This window comes from Crassostrea angulata, chromosome 6 (assembly GCF_025612915.1).
Source record: "Crassostrea angulata isolate pt1a10 chromosome 6, ASM2561291v2, whole genome shotgun sequence".
Lineage (NCBI taxonomy): Eukaryota > Metazoa > Mollusca > Bivalvia > Ostreida > Ostreidae > Magallana > Magallana angulata.
The window spans coordinates 12,739,990-12,761,689 of record NC_069116.1 but is presented as its reverse complement, the minus strand read 5'-3'; the positions used below and the strand labels follow the sequence as shown (position 1 = coordinate 12,761,689).

General features: G+C 33.5%; 1 protein-coding gene across 1 annotated transcript in view; it reads left to right on the top strand.

The window, feature by feature from the left end:
• Positions 1–21,700, top strand: part of LOC128190642 (F-actin-uncapping protein LRRC16A-like) — a 57,631-nt gene that overhangs the window by 29,381 nt on the left and 6,550 nt on the right. The window contains 29 exon segments of the mRNA XM_052862759.1: positions 3,886–4,016; positions 4,351–4,519; positions 6,299–6,372; positions 6,518–6,593; positions 6,863–6,951; positions 8,366–8,460; positions 8,589–8,779; positions 8,885–8,962; positions 9,060–9,247; positions 9,548–9,699; positions 10,099–10,198; positions 10,585–10,639; positions 10,740–10,843; positions 11,069–11,206; positions 11,949–12,042; positions 12,215–12,313; positions 12,603–12,731; positions 12,976–13,092; positions 13,175–13,237; positions 13,942–14,051; positions 14,183–14,270; positions 14,444–14,575; positions 14,845–14,865; positions 15,094–15,120; positions 15,769–15,816; positions 16,835–16,904; positions 17,689–17,802; positions 18,574–18,618; positions 21,126–21,399. Coding sequence (XP_052718719.1) covers positions 3,886–4,016; positions 4,351–4,519; positions 6,299–6,372; positions 6,518–6,593; positions 6,863–6,951; positions 8,366–8,460; positions 8,589–8,779; positions 8,885–8,962; positions 9,060–9,247; positions 9,548–9,699; positions 10,099–10,198; positions 10,585–10,639; positions 10,740–10,843; positions 11,069–11,206; positions 11,949–12,042; positions 12,215–12,313; positions 12,603–12,731; positions 12,976–13,092; positions 13,175–13,237; positions 13,942–14,051; positions 14,183–14,270; positions 14,444–14,575; positions 14,845–14,865; positions 15,094–15,120; positions 15,769–15,816; positions 16,835–16,904; positions 17,689–17,802; positions 18,574–18,618; positions 21,126–21,399 — 3,071 coding nt within the window.

Sequence of the window (21,700 nt, the reverse complement as noted above, 5' to 3'; positions counted from 1 at the left end):
CAACCTACCATTTTCTGTGTCAGATCACTTTACAAAATTCAAAATCAGCAACTGTTAGTTAAAATCATATGCTTCTTTGCAATAAAGTATTACACATAAGTTTTAACAATATTTCTATTGTATATACCTATGAAATGCATGGTAAATATGTCGTGAATGTCGTTACGCGCTATGACCAGATTTTTTACTTTCCAAATCTGGTCATGACCAGATTTTCACATGTTGGAGGTTGGCAAGTATGTAGAGTGATGAAATAATAAACCTATGCACAATTTTATTCTTACGGATCTTTTTTCAAAATATATATTTTAATGTTTTTTACCAAAAATACGCCCATTGTGATCCTGAAAAGGCCGGTCCTTTGGGTAATTTTATTTCCAATTGATTAAGGACGTTAGGGGGTAAATAATATCAATATTTCAGAGAATTCTGTATGTAAATAAAATTGCAAGAGCTTAAATTCTCTTTGAAAATTTAAATCATTTTATCTCATTTGTTAGCAGATTTATCTATATTTTAATAAATAAGCAAGTGAACAAAAAATTATTTGTTTTGAAATGATAATTCCTTCATTTTACATAGGATACAAGTCAAAAAATGATTTTGTGAATTCAAAGTAAAATTTCAGGCTTAGGCTTAGATTCATTATGTATGAAAAAAGCGCCGTTTTCCACAATCGGTTCTATTTTTAGCCACGGCCATAGCTTTAATGATACCGATGGACCAGCCAACTGAGTAAAATTTGATAAGAACATATGCTCATATACATGTTTGAAAAATATGAAAAAAAATCTGTACGCATTTTATTTATCAAGTGGGGTATGGACCTTTACCTTAATGGCCATATCTTAGTTATTACTGGTCCTCAATTGCCTTCACCAAACTTTTATTGGCTGCTGCATCTTATGATACATATACAACTGAGGAGGTTAAGGTTTTTGGAACTCATGATGAAAGTTTTTGGTGCAGATGCCGTTTGATAAACAAATATTAGTTATCTTAACCGTATTTGGATAGATGCTGCATCCGGTATACTGATGCACTCTACAGACTGGGATGCTGAATCAGAGTCATAGGTTTCAAATGCTGGAGGAGATTAAGGTTTTTGGACAAGGTCACATATTTATGTATTGTAAATAATAGTACTTACTTTTTCAAATTTGAATGTTTAAATCAACTATATAAATGAATCACAGAGGTAGCTTCATGCAGATACAGAGGGTGATCTTGTGTTAAATTGTGTGAAATTGTGTTAGGGTCTTGGAGCTGGTTACAAAATGAAGCTAATTCTTTTAAACTTAGTCATTGATGCTGGAGCAGATGTAAGTATTTTAAGTAGTTAAATACAGGTTTGAATACGAAAAATGCTGTCCTTACAAACTTTTATGGTTCATTTAACTTTGGATTTGAAAGATAAGGCTAGCTATGAATACAGAGCCTGATCTTCATTGTCAAGGATGCTAAAGAAAACCTTGTCTTACTTCACTAAAACTTGCTTGATAGATAGATGTGATTGATATATCAATAATATGATATGATGTTTTATCATATGATATGATTTTTTCATATGATATTGTACTAAATGATAAGAAATAGTACTGTATTATATTATATGATATTGTATCATATGATGTAATATTGTAAGATATTATAAGATACAATTATATGATATTTTATAATTTTTTAATGTAATATCATATGATAAAAATTTATCATAATATATTTTATTTTTTTATATTGTATCATGTTATATGATACAATGTTGTATGATATGATAATGTATAACGTAATACAACACCATATCATACAACATATGTGATACAATATTATGTAAAACTTCATGAATTCGGATGTTGTCCAATCCGGCGAAATGATTCAATCCCTTGACATTTTTTTTTATTATTTTACATTTTATGTTTAATAAATGCTGTGCAATCTGTGTCTTTTCTGTTCTGTTAACCGACCATGTTGTATAGAAATGACTCCTTATAATTAGTGAAATCTAACCACTTATTGATGGATGGTTTAAAGAAGCCATATGCGGATCATTACTGCTCAGTTATCAATTTGCCTGTCAGTGCTTTTGATTTAAACAAATTTAAGTTTATTATACCGTAAAATGCTTTTTGTAGTACACACTTTTTTCAGCACAAATTAGATCAAAAGCGGGGACGTGTATTATACTTTAACCCATTTTTTTAAAGCCGTCACTCTAAATACTGTGGGAGTATGACTGCCAATATCATTTGTAATGTGCGTCTATGTTCTGTCAAAAATGTTTCATTCTTAAGTAAATTCCAATGTTTTTGAATATTTATCCATTGTTCCCTGCGTCAAAAGAGTTCTCGCCAGTGTATTCCCCATTACGTAATCAGCCACTTGTTGACTTGTGGTGTGGTCAATGTTTATTTATCAGTTTCTGGTGCAGCATGCACTTTTCTCGTGTTTGACTTCTCAATTTATTATTAATTTATATTTGATGATTATTTGATTGAAAATATATTTCCATAGAACCTATTTGGTTTTGCAATGAAAATTTGTGCAATCATAAGGAGATTTTAAATTTTTCATGAGAATTGAAAAGTTTGCAAGAATATGCAATCAAAACCCACTGCATTAAATGCTAAATTAAACTTGCAACAATGTCCTTGGATGTTGCTTAATCTGGCGAAAATTTTTCAAAACCAACCTCTGCCGGATTAGACAAGTTTCACAGTACTGTATAATGCTGTACAAAACATTAAACAATATTGTATTAATCATATGATACATTTGTTTCATACAGAACAATATTGTATCATTATGATAAAATATCTTATTATATATCCAGCAATTTTGCCTTCTTGATACTTTCAATTTTACAGAGTGTGATCGGATTTTCCGAATCACCACACTGTGGGTTTCTGATTCCGTACCACCACTCTCTGAAACTGATGACATAGCACATTTTAAAAGAGGTCGTTTCAAAACAGCTTTGTTATATGAGTAAACGTCATACAGTTGATTTTAAAAAGACTGTTTTGTAATTAAAACTTTTAAATAGACAAGGATATATAATGAATTTATCATTACAGCAGTAATCTGATCCAAAGAGCTGGATCACGTCTCATTGCCGGAGGAGATTATCAAATCAAACTCGATGCTTCGCGTCTCGTTTGGTCTGATGATCAGTGCCTGGCAACTTGTGATCCGACCCTTTGGATCAAGTTACTGTTATATATCAGATACAATATAACATTACATAGTTTTTTATCATATCATATGATACAATATCGTATCATATTAAATGATACAATATTGCATCATATTACATAATACAATATTGTATCATAAAAATTATGATTCAATATTCATATAACTTGATACAATTTCATGTCATATGATACAATATTGTTTTGTATGATATAATAGTGTATTACAAATTTATATAATAACATATAAAATATCATATGATACAATTTGATAAATATTATATCATACAATACAGTATGAAATTTACATAATATAATAATCATAGATCATATGATATTCGATATTATGTCAAACCACACTACATAAAACAATATTTTAATAAAGACCATTATCTCTGATATTTATATAGTATGATAAAGATGGTCTCATAAAGGTGAAGCCTTGTTTCGGTGAGCCCTGTAATATTCTTTATCTGAAATGAATTTGTGTCAGCGATTTGGCAATACTTGGTATATATACATACATCATAATGATCTATTACAAAAATTCATTTAAAGTTTCACACAAGTATTTCCTTGATAAAATTGTGAAATACTTAGAGAATGAGGATCATTTTAGTGTGAGATATACATGTATTTTTAAGGTGGTAGCTTGTTTCCTTATTGTATGTTGACTTTCTCTTCACTTTTACAGCTAACAATCACTGTGGCAGATGGCAAGCCAGTCTCTGTGGTGACAGTAGAACCAGACTTGGATGACATTGATCACATAATAACACACATTGGGAGGTCTCTCAAAAACGTATTTCCCTTCTATGATATCGAGTAAGTGTGATTAAGTTGACATAGAGGTCGGCATTTTTTGACACTGTCAATATTAACCGAGATAATACAGCTCTGTGAAATCAATGGTTATCAAACTATGATTAATTTTACCGGTCAAATATTGATCAGTTTTTGGAATCTCCCCTTCTTTTTTATCATTGTAATACATTATTATAGTGATGAGAAAGACAAAATGTGTCCAAAGAAATGAAAAATAATTTATTGAATTTTTGAAGACACTTGTGTTATATTAGAGAAAAATGGTCATTTAGTCTTATTTTACACGAGAAAACACTTAAATCAGAGACTCTAATATTGTGTTTTTTTTATTCAGGAGATTTATCAAGAAAATCGATGTACAGCCACCTGATCGTCTACGGCTGATGCAAGACATGATGAAGGAGATTGAGAAGAAGGAGCATGGACCGTGTGGGGGGTACTCCATTATGTACGCCTGTATGTGTGACTACCACAACACCCCCTACAGGGAGGAGGTGGCCTGGGTAGGTGGAACGGCTTTAAATAATTTCAGCGAGATTTGTCGTGACTGAAAAATTTTGACGGACGTCTCTCAAAATTTTTCAGTCTCGACAAATCTAGCTGAGATTAGGCTTTAAACAGGGTGAATGCTGAAACCTCACAGAACTGTCAGTACTGCACATGGGAGGATATAGAGGGATAGAGGGAAGGGTTGGGTTGGGGATGGGGTGCACCATGGAAATTTTAAATCTCTTAAATACACATCATTGTTAACTTTAGTAACTGCCTTGGATAGCAACATATATTGGAGAACAGCTTTGCATTGAAACTGAGTTGTTCATTTCATTAACATTTGTACTTGGATTTATAATCGCCATAATCTTCCCAAACTCAATAACTATTACCAGTATTTATTACACTATACTTTAAGTTTTAATTTTTTTACACTAGTTTTAACCTGTAAATTATTTTTATGCTACCTTCAGTTTCTTTTAGTTGAACTAAGAATACTATGTTGAATTGTGCTTTAATTTGTCAATAAATTTAAAACTGAAGTCAGTTGTTATAATCGATCAAGTCATAAATTTTTTGTAGATGTTTTACATACATTGATCACAAATGAACAATGTATTTTTAATGGTATAATGCAATATCATAAGGCAGACTAAGCAAATTGATAGTTATCGAACAAACTAACATTGTAATGCATAGAATTCAGATAATAGAACTTTCTTTGAAAACTGCCCCCACAGCATATCATTTATTAGACTAAAAATGTCAATAAAATTTACATCTAGAATTGCATTTTTATGTTGGCCATTTGCAGAAGCCCAGTCAAAATCCATGCAACAATAATGATAAAGCAGGGACGGTAATGGGATTCTGATGCTTTTGAGAATAACGTGGGCTTACACAAAGACAGAGCTGAAATGTCACAATTTTTATCTGGTACTTGGGGGATTAAATATTGTGCTATTAAAGAAAAAAACACATACTTGGCCTATTATTACAAAATAAAAATGTACATAAGAGATATCAAAGTTATTTGATGTTTCCTGAATACTCACAAAAACAGATAAGGAAATGAGAACCATGATGTTTATTTGTCTGTTTACCACTCATTACTTTGATTTCCAACCCTCAAAACATAGTTTGATTTTCTGCAGATCCAGTCATGTATTTTCTGTGACCAGAAAAACTGCTTTAAACTAGCAATTTAAAGTTTGAAAATATGTTTTATTTCTGCAAATCAAAAAGAAAATGTCATTCAGTAAAACTGAAAATGTTATGTCCCCAGGGAAACCTCTTTAGTTGATAAAAGAAACTCAAGTGAAGATTTTTGAAGTCAGCTTTCAAATTAAATAAAAGATTTGGGTTTGTTTTTTTTTTAATTTTAATTTCATAATTCGTTAAAAAAAATCATTTTATTTGATACATGTAGTAGACTGATGTGTCATAGATGTAAAACTGACAGATATCCCAAGTTGTTAGATTTACTGAAGAATAAATATATCCTAAGTGCATGTTATACATTGTGCACAGGTACTGGTCATTTGGTCAGTAGTTTTTGTTGTTTGGTTATCTTGTTCAGTTTAATTTTGTCATTGTTTTTGCAATTGTATTTCCATGATGTCCAAGAAAAAAAAAAACATTAAAGAAAGAGAAAAGAAAGATATCACAAATGCACAATTTGATATACCAGTTACAAAAAATAAAACTATAAAATCTGGAGATATGGTAAAATTAGATGTGAAGTTTTGCTTGAATAAACGTCTGATATTGTAATCTGATTTTTTTTTCAGGATGTAGACACCATTTATTTGTCCCAAGATTCCAGAGAACTTAATCTGCAAGATTTTGATCATTTGAGTTCAAAGTAAGGCTTTGCACTGTTTTAATAGCTAAAACATTCTTCATATATTTCCTCTATATGGAAATATGAGAATTAAGAATTACAAATAGAATTATTAGACCTAATTTATATTATATTGTAATATTCCAAGCATGTATTTGTCTTGTAGGGACCTAGTTCCAATCATAGGGGCTTTGGAAAACAACACCTGGTTTACTAAATTCACAGCCAGCAAAATCAAACTGGTAAGTCCCCAATAGGTGAAAATTGTTAGAATTGATTGTTTTTTAAAAGATATATATATTACATATTTAACCCTTAATATGATAAAACAAATTGTATTTTACCCTCAAAAGAAACATGCTACCTCCAATATTGCACTGGATATCTGTATGTTGACAGAAATAATTCTGTTTATCACTACTGCGTTTTTCTAGAAAAAAGTAAATAGTTTGTTAACAGTATCTCAATAGACTGAATATAAATATTAAATGATTTGTATTATATACTGTAGACATCAGATGCCCAGACTGAAATCCTGAAAGTGATGAAGAGGAACAGCACGTTAGAGGAACTGGACCTCAGCAGTACAGGAATAGCAGTGTATGGCTCAAAGTTTAAATAGAGCCTCAGGCTAGGGGGCTCAAAGTCTAAATAGAATCTCGGGCTAGGGGGCTCAAAGTCTAAGTAGAACCTCAGGCTAGGGGGCTCAAAGCCTAAATAGAACCTCAGGCTAGGGGGCTCAAAGTCAAAAAAGAACATCAGGCTAGGGGGCTCAAATTCTAAATAGAACCTCAGGCTAGGGGGCTCAAAGTCTAAATAGAACCTCAGGCTAGGGGGCTCAAAGTCAAAAAAGAACATCAGGCTAGGGGGCTCAAATTCTAAATAGAACCTCAGGCTAGGGGGCTCAAAGTCAAAAAAGAACATCAGGCTAGGGGGCTCAAATTCTAAATAGAACCTCAGGCTAGGAGACTCAAAGTTGAAATGAACCTCAGGCTAAGGGGCTCAAATTCTAAATAGAACCTCAGGCTAGGGGGCTCAAAGTCTAAATAGAACCTCAGGCTAGGGGGATCATAGTCTAAATAGAACCTCAAGCTAAGGGCTCAAAGACTAAATAGAACCTCGGGCTATGGGGGGCTCAAAGTCTAAATAGAACCTCAGGCTAGCGGGCTCAAAGTCTAAATAGAACCTCAGGCTAGGAGGCTCAAAGTCTAAGTAGAACCTCAGGCTAGGGGGCCCATAGTCTAAATAGAACCTCAGGCTAGGAGGCTCAAAGTCTAAGTAGAACCTCAGGCTAGGGGGCTCAAAGTCTAAGTAGAACCTCAGGCTAGCCCCCCCTTCAAAGTCAGACAAGCTTACCTGTCACCTCAGTCTCAAGTTATAGCTTACATGTATATTTATTAGAAGTTTGACTTAGATTCTAGGTGAGGCTATCTAACCTTTACCCCATAGCCAGGAAAACATGTTTAATTTGGTGCAAACAATAAGTAGTGCATTTCCTGATGAAAACATGGGAAATTCATACATTAGGCTAACAGTTCCTCCTCGTCCTATGACATGTATTTTTCATAATGGTGCATCACAACATTGAAAATTCAGATGAATTGTAACAGTTTTTGTACAGAATAATATGTTAGTCTGATTTCATAGCCCAGTGAATAAAGCATTTGTCTTCTGACCCTCAAATCAGTAGTTCAAATGCGGCATGGACTTTTTGTATTAATGAATTGAAGTTAATGTTTGAACATAATTTTTTTCTTCAAAATAACAATTTTTTCTGCATTTTATTCAATTATGTATTGGTACACTCTCAAGATATTTGAATCTTTGTCTAAATCTTTTATTGTATATAATGTATTGTTTTAAATATTTCTGTGTTACATTTACATTGCTAAAGGATAAACAAAAGGAAGAAATTCAAAGACATTTTGATAGATATACTGTAGAGTTATATGAATTATGTTTAGGAAAATTTCCTAGAATCACTGTGTAACCTGGATCCTTGTTCTTTTTGCAGAGATTTTGTGCAGAAATTAGCAACAGCCATTTTGTCCAATAGTTCATCACAGCTACAGAGAATTGACTTGTCAAAGAACTCTTTAGATGACAAAGGTACATGCTGCTGATGTTAATAAACCTTGATATTTTATCACATACTTGTATGCTTATGTGTGTACTTCATCTCTATATACAAGATTGTATATCAAAGACATTTCTCCTTTAAAACAAAACTATTTCAGCAATGGTACACTTCATTGGATCACTGAAGAACCTATCCAAGGGACTTTTACACCTGGATATATCCAACACAAGGATCCTCGGGAAAGGTGTCAACAAGGTCGCTGAGTGTCTGTCACAAAGCCCCGCCATTGTCCAGTCGCTAAACTCACTCAACCTGGCAGACAATCCCAGCAAGGGAGAGGACATCCAGGTAAGTTCCACAGGTAAACCTGTAAAACCTCTTGCAGGTAAATTACTCTGTAAGTGCTGAAGACTTTTGTGTGTACACTTGATTAATATTTTTTATTAACTTCAGGGTCTCTACAACTTCCTGGCCCAGGGAAACAATATAACCTACCTAGATCTCTCGGGGATAGACTGTGCCCTGGAACTGGTAAATATATTTTTTTTTATGATTAAAAAGATAAAATTATATTGAATACCTGTTATCTTACCTGTGTACAGTAATCTGTGGGGATGATCTGTTTCAGCTCTGTGCAGCCCTGCTAAGAGGAAGCTGTGCTTCTCTGACTCATCTCAAAGTTGCCAGAAACGTATTCACTCACAAAAAGACCAAAGAGGTGATTGTGCAGGGGACATGGAAGACATTTTTCTCCAGTGTTTACGGTCTGGAACTGTTGGACTTATCTGGCTGTAAACTACCCCCAGAGGCCCTCAAGTAAGGAACTGCTTCTTAGGATGTAGCAATAACAACGAGGGCAATACTTTGGGGCATAATTTAGACTCATATGCATGCTGCTGATTTTAAACTTAAATTTAATCTCACATATTCAATGATTTTCCCTGGGGGAGACAGTGAGGTCAGGTTAAGTAAAATAAAGCAGCATGACATCAAATAATGATAAATCTGATTCTTCAGTAAAAGAATGGCTTAGAATTACGTGTATTGCTTTGAAACGATATATTGTAAATTATGAAACTTAAATGATGGTAACATTAATTTTTTATTTTCCTGTAGAGAGTTACTTTTAGGAATTGCCTGTAATATGCACATCAAAAATCTTCACCTTGACCTGAGTAGCAATGACCTTCAGGCACAAGGAGGACAGGTGTTGGGGGGTTGTATTGGAAACATCAGTAGTATCACAAGTCTGGATATCAGTAATAACAGTAAGTTTACTGTAACAAGTGATGGAATTATCAAAGAGGGCACTTTAAGCTGAGCCTGTGGCCCAATTACTCCCAGAAAGTGGTGGCATTTCCTTATTTTGATACAATATATTTTCCTCCATTAGAAGGTTGGCAAGTGTCAGCTGTTTATAAAGCAAATTTACAATATTGAGCATATTCAAGTTTGTCAAAAAGAATAAAAAGAATACATTATGTAATCAAAATTAAATATATGACCATGCCTACAAGAAGAATTTGATTCTTTCTACACATGAAGCTTTGATAAATATACATATAAGGAAATCCAAATGTTTAGATTTTGATAATTTCAGTCTAGGGATGCAAAAGTAAAATTTCAGAAAATGTGATGAATATTTATGGTCTTTTTTTAATTTTTAGATTTCAACCAATCAATTGTGAGTTTACTTGATAGTATAAAGAACAACAGAAGTATAAAGTCTCTTGCCATTGGTCAAAACTTTGATAATGTAAAACCAAAGTAAGTAGGAAAGAGAAAATGGAATTACTCTGTACCAGTATTAAAGAATGTGATTTTTTTTCCCTCAAATTAACATCTACATATGGGAAATTGTGTATAGGATCATAAATTTGCAATAAAACTGAAAGAAATAAACTATATAAATCAAGATCTGTGTTAGAGTAGAGATAAAGCATGTAGTTATATTCTACATATTCTGTGCATATATAGATATGATAGATATTTATGTTACATATTTTGTGCTCCTAAAGATACAATGTTTGTGTGTCCCTGATTCTGTGCTTCTATAAATATGATATTAGCCACAGATATCTGTTCTTAAGTAGATATAATATTTGTATGTCACAGTTTTTGTGCTAGAATCTACATATATTTATATGCTACAGATTGATGACTGGTGTGATGGAAAGTATCGTCAACTTGATTCAAGACGAATCCTCGGTAAGTACTGGCATATCACGTTTGTAGACTACAGCTCTTATTTTCTCACATCTTCTCCCACAGAGTTTCAATTCAAATGGTTTTTTTTTCTTGTTAACAGTGTATCGAGTCTCTGTCATTAGCCGATTCCAGACTGCGGAACAATCTCTCAGATATCATAAACGCATTGGGCAGCAATGTGACTCTAACAGAAATAGACATAAGGTACATAAGGCTTTCTGTGTAGGATGAAACAAAATGTAACACTTCTATAATTCACTTTTATCTCCATTTTTTCATCATGTAAGTGCATTTGCTGACATTAATGTATTTGTAAGTGATATGACTGATAGCAATTCACACCATTCATCAGGCATTTTCCAATTACTCAATCCCACATCTTATGATTGTTAAGTACATTATATTAGTGTGTGACTGTTTTTGATTCAGTGGAAATCAGATCGGTGATTTTGGTGCCAGAATGCTGAGTAAGGCCCTCCAAATTAACTCCAAGCTGCGCTGCATTCTGTGGGACAAAAACTTGATCTCCGTGCAAGGATTTGAAGACATAGCTCAGGCTCTACAAAAGTGAGATATTCATTGAAAAACAGAAATATAAGCCATTTAAAACATTTCATTTTAAAATAATTGTTATCAAGGAAAAATTGTCACAGTCCAAGCCCATTTTGACTTTGATTATCTCAATTACAGGAGAATTAAGAATAGGCAAGTTAGCATGAACATATAGCATAAATTAATTGTAAATGTATAGTGTAATGTAGAGTTTGTATATATATAATTGTATCATTATTCAATGATTATTCAATGTCAGCTAAGATTTCCTCAAGTATTTTAATTTAAATGTATACCTACACAATGTTTAAAAATTGCATACATCTCAATTGAATTGAAATGAAATAGAATTAAAAAGCCAGAAAATAATGGATGCTTTGAGTCTATACTTATTAATAAGTTGTCTTTTTTTTCCAATTTATATATAAACTGTTCATTGATTTTGCATCATCTGAATTTTTGGAAGACTGATTGTTAACTTTACTATGTAAAGATTAATCATAATGTAACATTAACTTTGATTTATAACAATCGAGCTGTTGGAAAAAGCTGAGTGGTGGTCCATGATAATAAATTACATTACTTTTCTTTCTTGTGGAAATATATGCTATTTTTTCTTTCTCTGAATTGGGATCCTGTGACAATGTGTATGCAGTATATATTGCACAAAGAACGACAACTCAAAGTGTTTGATTTCATCAGAGTGTGTTAAGGTGTACTGTTCTTTGATTCTGATTTTTTATGTCTTGTGTCACAGAAATTATGCCATGAGAAAAATGCCCATGCCAATAAATGATGCTGTAGCAGCCCTTCAAAAACAAGGGGAGAGAACTGAGATTGCACTACAGAAAGTATGATTAATTGTTTTAAAATTCAGACACAAATAAATCTGAGCCTAACTCTTCAATTTCTGCCTGGCTTTTTAGTATTCCATAATACTAGTTTACCTGTGCTCAAAGTTTTGTACAGGTGTGTTATAAACAAAACTGAAGTGATGCTGAACTTTTATTTTGTGTGATGCAGATAGAAAGTTTGCTCCAAAGGAATCACAGTCCACAGAAATTTTCCTCTGACCAGGCTTACAGGCTTCAACAGGGCTTCCTGATCAGCTCCACCCAACAGGTAAATTAATTACCTTACCTGTGTAATGCGGAAAATGGGTCTTTGAGTTTTAAATCATATAGTATGTTCATATTTACACCCCAGGTAATTCTTTTTATCAAACTTGTGTAAGGTACAGTGTACTATGGTCCAAATGTAGTAATACATATACATGTTTTTAGGTATCCTCATCAGCTGCAGACAGCTGGTTAATAAACTAACAAGGTGATGGTATTAAAAATAGATGTGAACAGTTGATGACCAGCGTGTCAGTAAGTGTACTGAGTGCTGACTTTTTTTCTTTAATCAGATGGTGGACCGTCTAGTGGTACAGGTTCAGGATGCGGTCAAAGCTCTGTCCATGGGGGATACAGCCCCCTTCCAGTCTGACATTGACCAGGCCAGCAGTGTTGTCAAGGATGCCGATAATTCTAAACAGGTGAAGAAAACAAAGAACAAAGTCCTTCAACACAATAGGCTCCATTTTGAAACATTCTTAAATTTTTAAGTTTTCATAATGATTTCTGGTGATATACTCAAAGACTGTTCTTTTATATCAAGAATATGAAAGCATAATATTTCAGAATCATTCACAGTGGTGTCATTCATAGGGGATTCTACATATAACACATGAATAGAAATACTGTTGAGATAGTATGATTAAATGCTTTTCTTTTATTTAGTTACTGCCTCACCTACAGCATATAGCCATGAAATCCTTGAATACAGGGAATATGGTTGAAACTGAGCTTAAGGATCTCACTGATAACCTTAAAACAACCCTTCAGGCCCAGATAAAGGTGCACATTATTTTGTTTTAACAAACTCTCATCTTTGTATATCAGCATTTATAACAATACTAAATGTTTCCATTTCTTACAGAAAACTGTAGCTGACATGATTGAATGTACAGGAAACCAGTGCTCAGGGGTCACTTCAGACAAGGTCAGTAATCAAGGGTCACCTCAGACAAGGTCAGTAATCAGGGGTCACTTCAGACAAGGTTAGTTATCAGGGGTCACTTCAGACAAGGTCAGTAATCTGTATCATTGGTCACTTCAGACAAGGTCAGTTATCAGGGGTCACTTCAGAAAAGGTCAGTTATCAGAGGTCACCTCAGACAAGGTCAGTAATCAGAGGTCACTTCAGACAAGGTTAGTAATCAAGGATCACCTTAGACAAGACCAGAAACCAGGTTTACATCAGACAAGGTCAATAATCAAGGGTCACATCAGAGGTCACATCAGACAAGGTCAGTAATCAGGGGTCACTACAGACAAAGTCAGTAATGAAGTTGGTCACATTAGACAAATTCAGTTATTAAGACCTCAGGGGTCACCTTAGTCAAGGTTGATGTTCAAAGGTCACTTCAAACAAGATCAATAATTTGGGGTCACTTCAAGCAAGGTCAATAATAAAAGGTCACCTGAGACATGGTCAGTAAAAATGGCTCACCTTGACAAGGTCAATGTTAGTGCCAGGAAAGTCAAGGTCATATTCAAGGATCATCTGATCTCAGACAATATCAGTATTCAGATAAGGATCCCATCAAAAAGGTTAAAGTTTTAATTTTTCATTTATGATAATGTTTAGTCAGAATTATTGAATACAATTATTAATTGCATGTTTTTTTGTTGTATTCTTTGTAGGATTTTATGTTAGAATTGGTATCAGGATGTTCAGAGAGAAGTTCTCTACCCAAAGGATTTGCTAAACACCTGATGGATGGAGTGGAAACTGATGTATACAACAAACTCAGGTCAGAGCAAATCTGGATATTGCATCATTCTTAATGTTTCTTTGGAATTTTTAAAAGTTCCCTCACTCATACTCTTTCTGATCTTTGTCAAACTGTGGTGAGTTCATTTACTGATTGTTTTTCTTCTTCAGTGAGATTAATTTAGCCGTGGCAGCCTACATCTCCGACACAGTGATCGATGGGGTGATAGAAACTCTGACAGACAACCATAAAATTCTGGTACTGATCATTAAACTTTTTCCAATCAGTTCATTGATCAGTGTTTGTCTCACCTTTACTAAATTTCTGAATGTATAATCTCTGTGTGAATACTCCAAAATGATATACGAAAGAAAGTGAATTCAAAACTTCATTTTGAGTCTTAAGCTGCTGTTGTCTATTTCTCCTCGTAGATGTCTCATGTGAAACAGAAACGTTCAGAGTCTCGCCCAGTCTCAACAGACTCCAGAGAGAAAGAACTGGACAAAACGGAGGAAGCGGACAAGGTTCCTCTTCGGATCACTATCAAAGCAGACTCCCCGGGGGTAGGTACACTGCCCAACTGTGGCAGTAGTCCTAGGTCTCAAGAAATCAATCACCAATACTGCTTGTGCTTGGATATTGTTGGGGGAAATCTAATTAGCCTAAACTCTGCATTTATCAGATTAGAAAATCCACACCTGATTTTAGAATATTTAGATTGAAATTCATGAAAACTTTGTCAGTTGAATGATAGTTTAGTTTTGTCCAAGGTATTACATGTAGCTTATCATATTAATATTTCACCATTTTGAAAACCGTTGTTCTAATTAAGGCATCATCTAAGAGCAGCCATGTAAGTTTGGTTTTTAGATTCTTGTTTCTTGACTTTTTATTCTTAGAAAGATACTTGCATGATGAGTTTATGATTTACGGTTTTTTTCTCCTTTTTTAAACTTAATTTTTTCAACTTGTTAATGGTTTACATTTTTATTTTATCATATGTATTTTTTGAAAATATATTTTTCTAACTTTTTACAATTTATTTAAACTGCAATGATTTTTCTTTAAAAATGTTATGAAGGATAATCTTGAAGTACCTGAAAATAGTGTAAGTTATGTTACTTGTATGACCTCCATCATAATATCTCTGAGCTAACCTTTATCTGAATCAATCCAAGCCTTTGATCCATCTGTTTTCTGTAACCAAATTTACTTCAGATTCTTGGGAATCTGTCTGCTGTCAGACCACGTCATGTAGTTAGGAGGCTGTAGTTTGGGGAGTGTGTCTGTCCGGATCTTAGGCCCAGTGTCTGTCTGGATCTTAGGCCCCCTTCTGGAGGTTTCAGTGTGCTTTCTGTGTCTTAACTGGATTGTTTTTGTTTCATGAGTTACTTCCCCTTCCCTTTCACTCTTATGTTGGTTAACTGTTGGTGAGTGAAAATATTAACAGGAAATTTTAACATCTGAAAGTAAGGAAATTTAATAGGAAAAAACTTATAATTGTACACCTTATTATTGTCCGATAAGTTCTTAAGGGAAAGCGGGAGGCAATTAAAGGTTTAGAATTGAAATGCAAAAAAATTTCAGGATTTTTTGTCATAAGAGTTCATAAGATATTATATGTTATAATGTGAAAAACATGTAAAAAAGTAACAAATCCTCCAACCATTCGCATGAATTCCTGATTTTCTGTTTCTGTGACTGTTTACATTGTTTTATGTGAACTTTGTTTCTTCCATTTTGCATGTGACTATAGTATATTGCGTACACCGTACCATATCTGCAGACACTTCCCTATGTTCGTGTAAGTCAGATTTAAGTGTTAATTTACACTACATCTTCACTTGACATTAGTTCAGGACTATCTGCTTCTTGTATGCAGTATTTTATCCAATCAGTGCTTGAGCATTATCAATGGTATTACGTATACATGTATATCACACATAAATGGGCATCTTGAGGAGCCATCGGATGCTTCATTGAATATAGAAATGCATATCAATGCAGAAGAATTCCCAATGCCAAAAAGCTAGGAGATTGATTAAACAAATGAACTAAACTAACCAGAGAAGATGTACACTTTAAAAAATCTTTTTATAACTTGTCATAAATGTTTTTATTTAGGTCTCTCGAAAGGTAATGCGAAATTAAAGCTGGGATAAGATGGCATTTATTTCTTGTATATTATTTCTTCATTAATGCTTCATTTTCATTATTCAAATATAGTTGTATACTTATGCATTTTTTATTTATCAATATTTTGAAACTTCTTCTGCATATGTTAGGTAAAATAGGATTATTCATTTAATCAACAAAACATTTATTTAAACTAGATTTTAAGCTATGCTTGGCGGTCGCTGAAATTGCACTTTTTTCACAAATGCCATCATGCATGAAACATAGTGTTTTACAAAATTATTTGCCTACTATTTTGGATATACTAATAAAGTTTGATTGGCCTGTATTTTATTGCCACTGTTATTTGAAGATTATAAAATAGATTATGAAATTGTATGAACTGGTTATTCCATTCTACCATGGTGTATGCCTGTGTTTTGTTCTGCTGCAGAGATGACTTTCCTTATTATCCATGCTTCCATTGAACTTGGTGCACTAATTATGCACATATTAAAAGATACTTCATATTATTCATCTATAAATTCATATTTTGGTGTAAACATGATTAATATAATGTTAATAAATATTTGTAGATTTTTTGTGTATCAAAGATAATTTTTTTCTGTGGTAATTTTAATTTGGTAAACTCACTGATTTGATTTAATGGAGTGTCAAATAATTACTGAATTTTAACTAAATTTTAGAGCACACCAAACCTTAGTAACAAAAGGAAAAGTGTCAATGCGAGAAAGATGAGGCCCCCCACAGTTATTGGTGAGTTTGGTTTAGTTGTACTGAAATACCTGTATCATGTTACAGTCATTAAACTTAGGTAGAATATATATACAAGTATATCACTTATATCTTACACAAATGCCTGGCTGAATGACGTAGCTGGTTTAGCAAAAAGTTCATTGTATTCATTTAGCATATAGATACAGGCTAAGTTGATCTTATCAAATCTTAGTTACTGCACCATGCTAGATTTTGTAAGATAATGGTAGATTATTGAGTATAGCTACGAGGATAGATTAGACAAATGTCTAGTACGTTCTGCCTCCTGCCAGTACTTCGACATTCTGAAATGGCTATATGTAAAAAATTCACCTTTTATCATGCTTTCTGTCTTTGCTGATCTGAATGGGTCTTGTGTGTTGTTACAAGAAAAAGGGAGATAATGCAATTCAAAAAAAAATTTCAAATTTGCATGATAAAGTTACATGTATATTGAAAGGATTCAACTCACTTTGCTCTGTTTTCTCAATGTACATGCAGTTACAAATAAGAAAAAGAAGAGTAAGTTTTATATTCTTTAGAGACAATTTAAATCTTTTTCCCCTTTGACTTAACTATTGTTTTAGTTAATGATTAATGCAGCTACAAAAAATCCATTTTGTTGCCTATCTCTCCTTTTCTTTATGGTTTTGCTTGCAATTTCACCTTTAAGTAATATTTCAGAAGTCACATGATTCACTGCAAGTCATGTGACGAAAATTCATTTCACTGCTAACCGATTTCTTTGTCTCTGTCTTCCTCTGTTATACAATGCGCTATGTAGATCCAGAGCAGGTCAATCAAGCACTAAAAATTCACCAAGCCAAGGAGATTGACCTTGATGACTCAAAGGTCAGTGATGATGGAGAGGTCAAGGACACTGAAACTGCAAAAGAAGGTATCTGGGTGTTGTAAGGGCATATCCAATGCTTAAATGCTTTCAGCTTATCATGTAAAAATGGCTATGTTACCACAGCAGCAAGAGATATTGTTAGTCATTCTAGATGTTTTATATTGGCAAACTATTACCATGTGGTATAGACTGTAACTTGATTGTCAATCATGGACAAATGTATACACATGTATTGTACATGTATAAATCGAATTATTCAAATATAACATATATATGTTACCTACATTTATCAGATTCCTAAAAAGTGAATAAATCATTTGAATATGGACAATCGCTAAGATTGTTACATATTAAGTCTCTCTACCAATCTGTCTATACTCCCTGATAATTATTCTGTTCTTTTTGTTTCTTTTGATTGTATGAAACTTGTATGACAAATTAACCATCAATATTTATTATTGCATGTTAGTTTTGCAAACATTACATCTAATTCCTTTACCAGTCATATCAGATTTTTGTAGAAGATATAGCTACATGTAGCTATATATGCAAAAGAAGAAAAATAATTATTTATTAGATGCTTAAACATGCATCTTTTACATTAATAATCAGTTCTTTTCATAATTATTACACATGCATTTTGAAGTTGTAAACCATTGGTAGGCTATTTAAAGTCCAAGAATATTCATTTATTGTCATTCAAATTCTTGTTTAAGACGTTATCTGTCTTGATTTGTGATCTGGAATACAGATACAAGTAAATATTATTGAAATGAAATATATGTAAGTAATATATGTGAACTTTATTGATTCTAGTTGGCTCACAAGAAGACCTGACTAAATTATCCACAAGTAATGCAGGTGAGTGGGTCAGTGGTTTTGGAATTAAATAGGTTAAGATAGGTACTGTGAATCAACTAGTATTTGCAAGGAATTTTTTCTGCAATTTACAAACATCTATATTGTACTAGACATTCGATTTTATGTTAGAAATCACAGGATGAATGACCATCTTTAAGTCCTCCTTAAAGATAGCTTAAAGGTGTTTAAAGGTAGCTTAAAGACGATCTTTAAGCAACCTTTAAGCTACCTTTAAGCTATAAGTATTGCTTAAAGGTGGCTTAAAGAAAGCGTAAAGATGGCTTAAAGGCAGCTTAAAGACCATCTTTAAGCCACCTTTAAGGACAACTTATAGGTCCTTAATGTCCAAACTTCTTTAAGCCACCTTTAAGCCACCTTTAAGCTACCTTTAAGCCACCTTTAAGCCATTAAAGAAAATTAGCTTTATGAAAGAAAAGGTATTAAAACGGTTTTTGTTCTAGAAAGAAAAATGAAAAAAAAAACACAAACAAAAAAACCGGCCACGGCGAGAATTGAATCCGGCACCCTTAGTTTACTAGCATCACCACACATCCTCTGTGCCACGGCAACTTACATATATGTGAGCGTTTTTATATCCTATATATCAGTGGATATTGAATCACTGTATTGAATGTGTTTACTTGAAAAGATTTTGACAAACCATTCAGTTTGTAACAATCAATTATATCTAATTTATAAATTACATGCATGCATGTATTTAGAATGAAATACGGAACTTGGTCTTCAGTGAACAAAAATATATTATACCTAAATGGAAACTGTTAGGTTCACTATAGTAGGCTTTCTTAGTTATTAGATTTAAACCGAGTAGATATACGTTCATCTAATTTATAGCTATAAAAATTTAAGAAAGAAAATGAAATCATTACTTTTATTAAATGCATTGATACTATTAGGGTATTTGTTCAATTTCCCGCAATTTCCCGGTTTTCATGATCGCGGCGCCGTTCCAATATGTTTAAATATTTACATGTAATTGTATGTACATGTACATGATTTTTAAACTATCAATTCTATAACAAACAAAATTTCCAATTACCGGTGACGTATTTACTGCATGTGGCAATTGCAAATGACTTGTACATACAATTGTATGATGTGCCAGGCCGGGTATATTTGACATATTTACCCTTATACATATATTTAAATAATCAACCCCTATTTATGATCACCGGTACATTAATTAATTAGCCTCAAGATTTTATTCTTACATACATGTATCGTTAATTTGTAGACGTAACATCTTTGAAACCCAGAGCTAGGATATAATACTTTGAAAATGAATTACAAATGTAAATTAACTTTTATTCACTAGACTTATCGTATACTCGTACATACTAAGATTCAACGCCTTTAGAAACCCTGACGTGCACCTGGGCACACGACACACCTGTTGTGTATATCTTGTATATTCTGTGTTAGTTCCAGGGGTTTTCTTAAGTCGGACAAACAATAGACTTTAATTAGATATACACAAACATGCACCTGGGCACACGACACAACTGCTGTGTATATCTTGTATATTCTGTGTTAGTTCCAGGGGTTTTCTTGAGTTGGACAAACAATAGACTCTAATTAGATATACACAAACGAACAAAGCTATGTCTAGACAAACAAAGCAGTAATATCCTGCCCGATATAACAAAGGCAGTTGAGAGTCTTTTCATCTTTAACATGTATCTAGCAGATCTAGAGTTAGAAATAATGAAAATTGAAAAAAAAATACAAACCTTAAACCGATTAACAAATTAAATCATGCATTTTTGGTTCATTATCTTTATTTTGTTTAATAACCGGATGAACTGAGAGAGAGAGAGAGAGAGAGAGAGAGAGAGAGATTTTTTTCACCGATTAATTTATAATAGGAAACAAACATACTTTAATTAGTTTTATGCACATATTAAGATACAGAGACTGCGCTCATACCTACAATAATTTTGAAACCCCCCAAAAATTATAAAGAATTTTATAACGGCAATCTGTGTCCATCAGAGCGGTGCTGATGATAGCGATCTGTGTTTAATGGAGCGACGATTAAAACCGCCTGGAACACCTCCCCCCCTTCCTTGGAAATTATATTATCACTCGGATGACCCCCTCCCATCTCTATAAAGATCTTTTGCATTTAATATATGTTTTTATTGTTCAGCTTGATCAATATTGACTTAAAGGCCACTTAAAGACAGTGTAAAGGCAGCGTAAAGAGAGCGTAAATGCCACTTAAAGATGCTTAAAGGTGGCTTAAAGGTGGCTTAAAGGTAGCTTAAAGAAGTTTGGACATTAAGGACCTATCAGCACTTGCTTAAAGGTGACTTAAAGGCGGCTTAAAGGTTGTATAGCCTTTAAGCTCCTTTAAGTCACCTTTAAGCCACCTTTAAGGACTTGCTTAAAGATGGTTTTTCGCCCTGTGAATAGGTTTTTGATGAGACACATACATTAGCTAACAAGTACTTATCAGTATGGTATCAAACTTGATTCTCTGTTAGAAAAAGTAGAGCTGGACTCTTTGGGAAGTTTACCTGACACTTCCACAAAGCTTACCCACATCGCCAAATCCCGGCCCCGGGGCCCACAGAGGAGGCGCCCGTCTGCCCGCCCACAGGAGGCTGCCCAGGACACCGGCGCCGGGCTGAAGGCTGACGAGGGCCTGGATTCGTTTTTTACATCAAGCCCAGCAGACCAGGGGACACCCAAATCCAGCAAGTCAGACAGGAAAGAAAGCATAGGCAAAGGGTCGGACAAAAAGGAGCCACCCCCAAAGTAAGACCTCAGTAACGCTCACTGTTGGGTTTTTATATGTTTGATGACTGATAGTTATGCCTCCTATTGGTTTTTATTAATTTGATCCACATTTCCAACAAAGGATTTTAATGTAAAATAAGTACAGTAGCTTTATTTTGTCCCGGTAGCTGTTGAACAGTATGGGATGGTTATAATGGCAATAGCGCTGCAATACTGACTTCTTATGATTAGAGCTGCATTCTATGAAAAAATCTTTTTAAATTTCAAACTTATGGAATGATCTGCAGTGCACAAAAAATTGTTACATGAAGTCATTCAT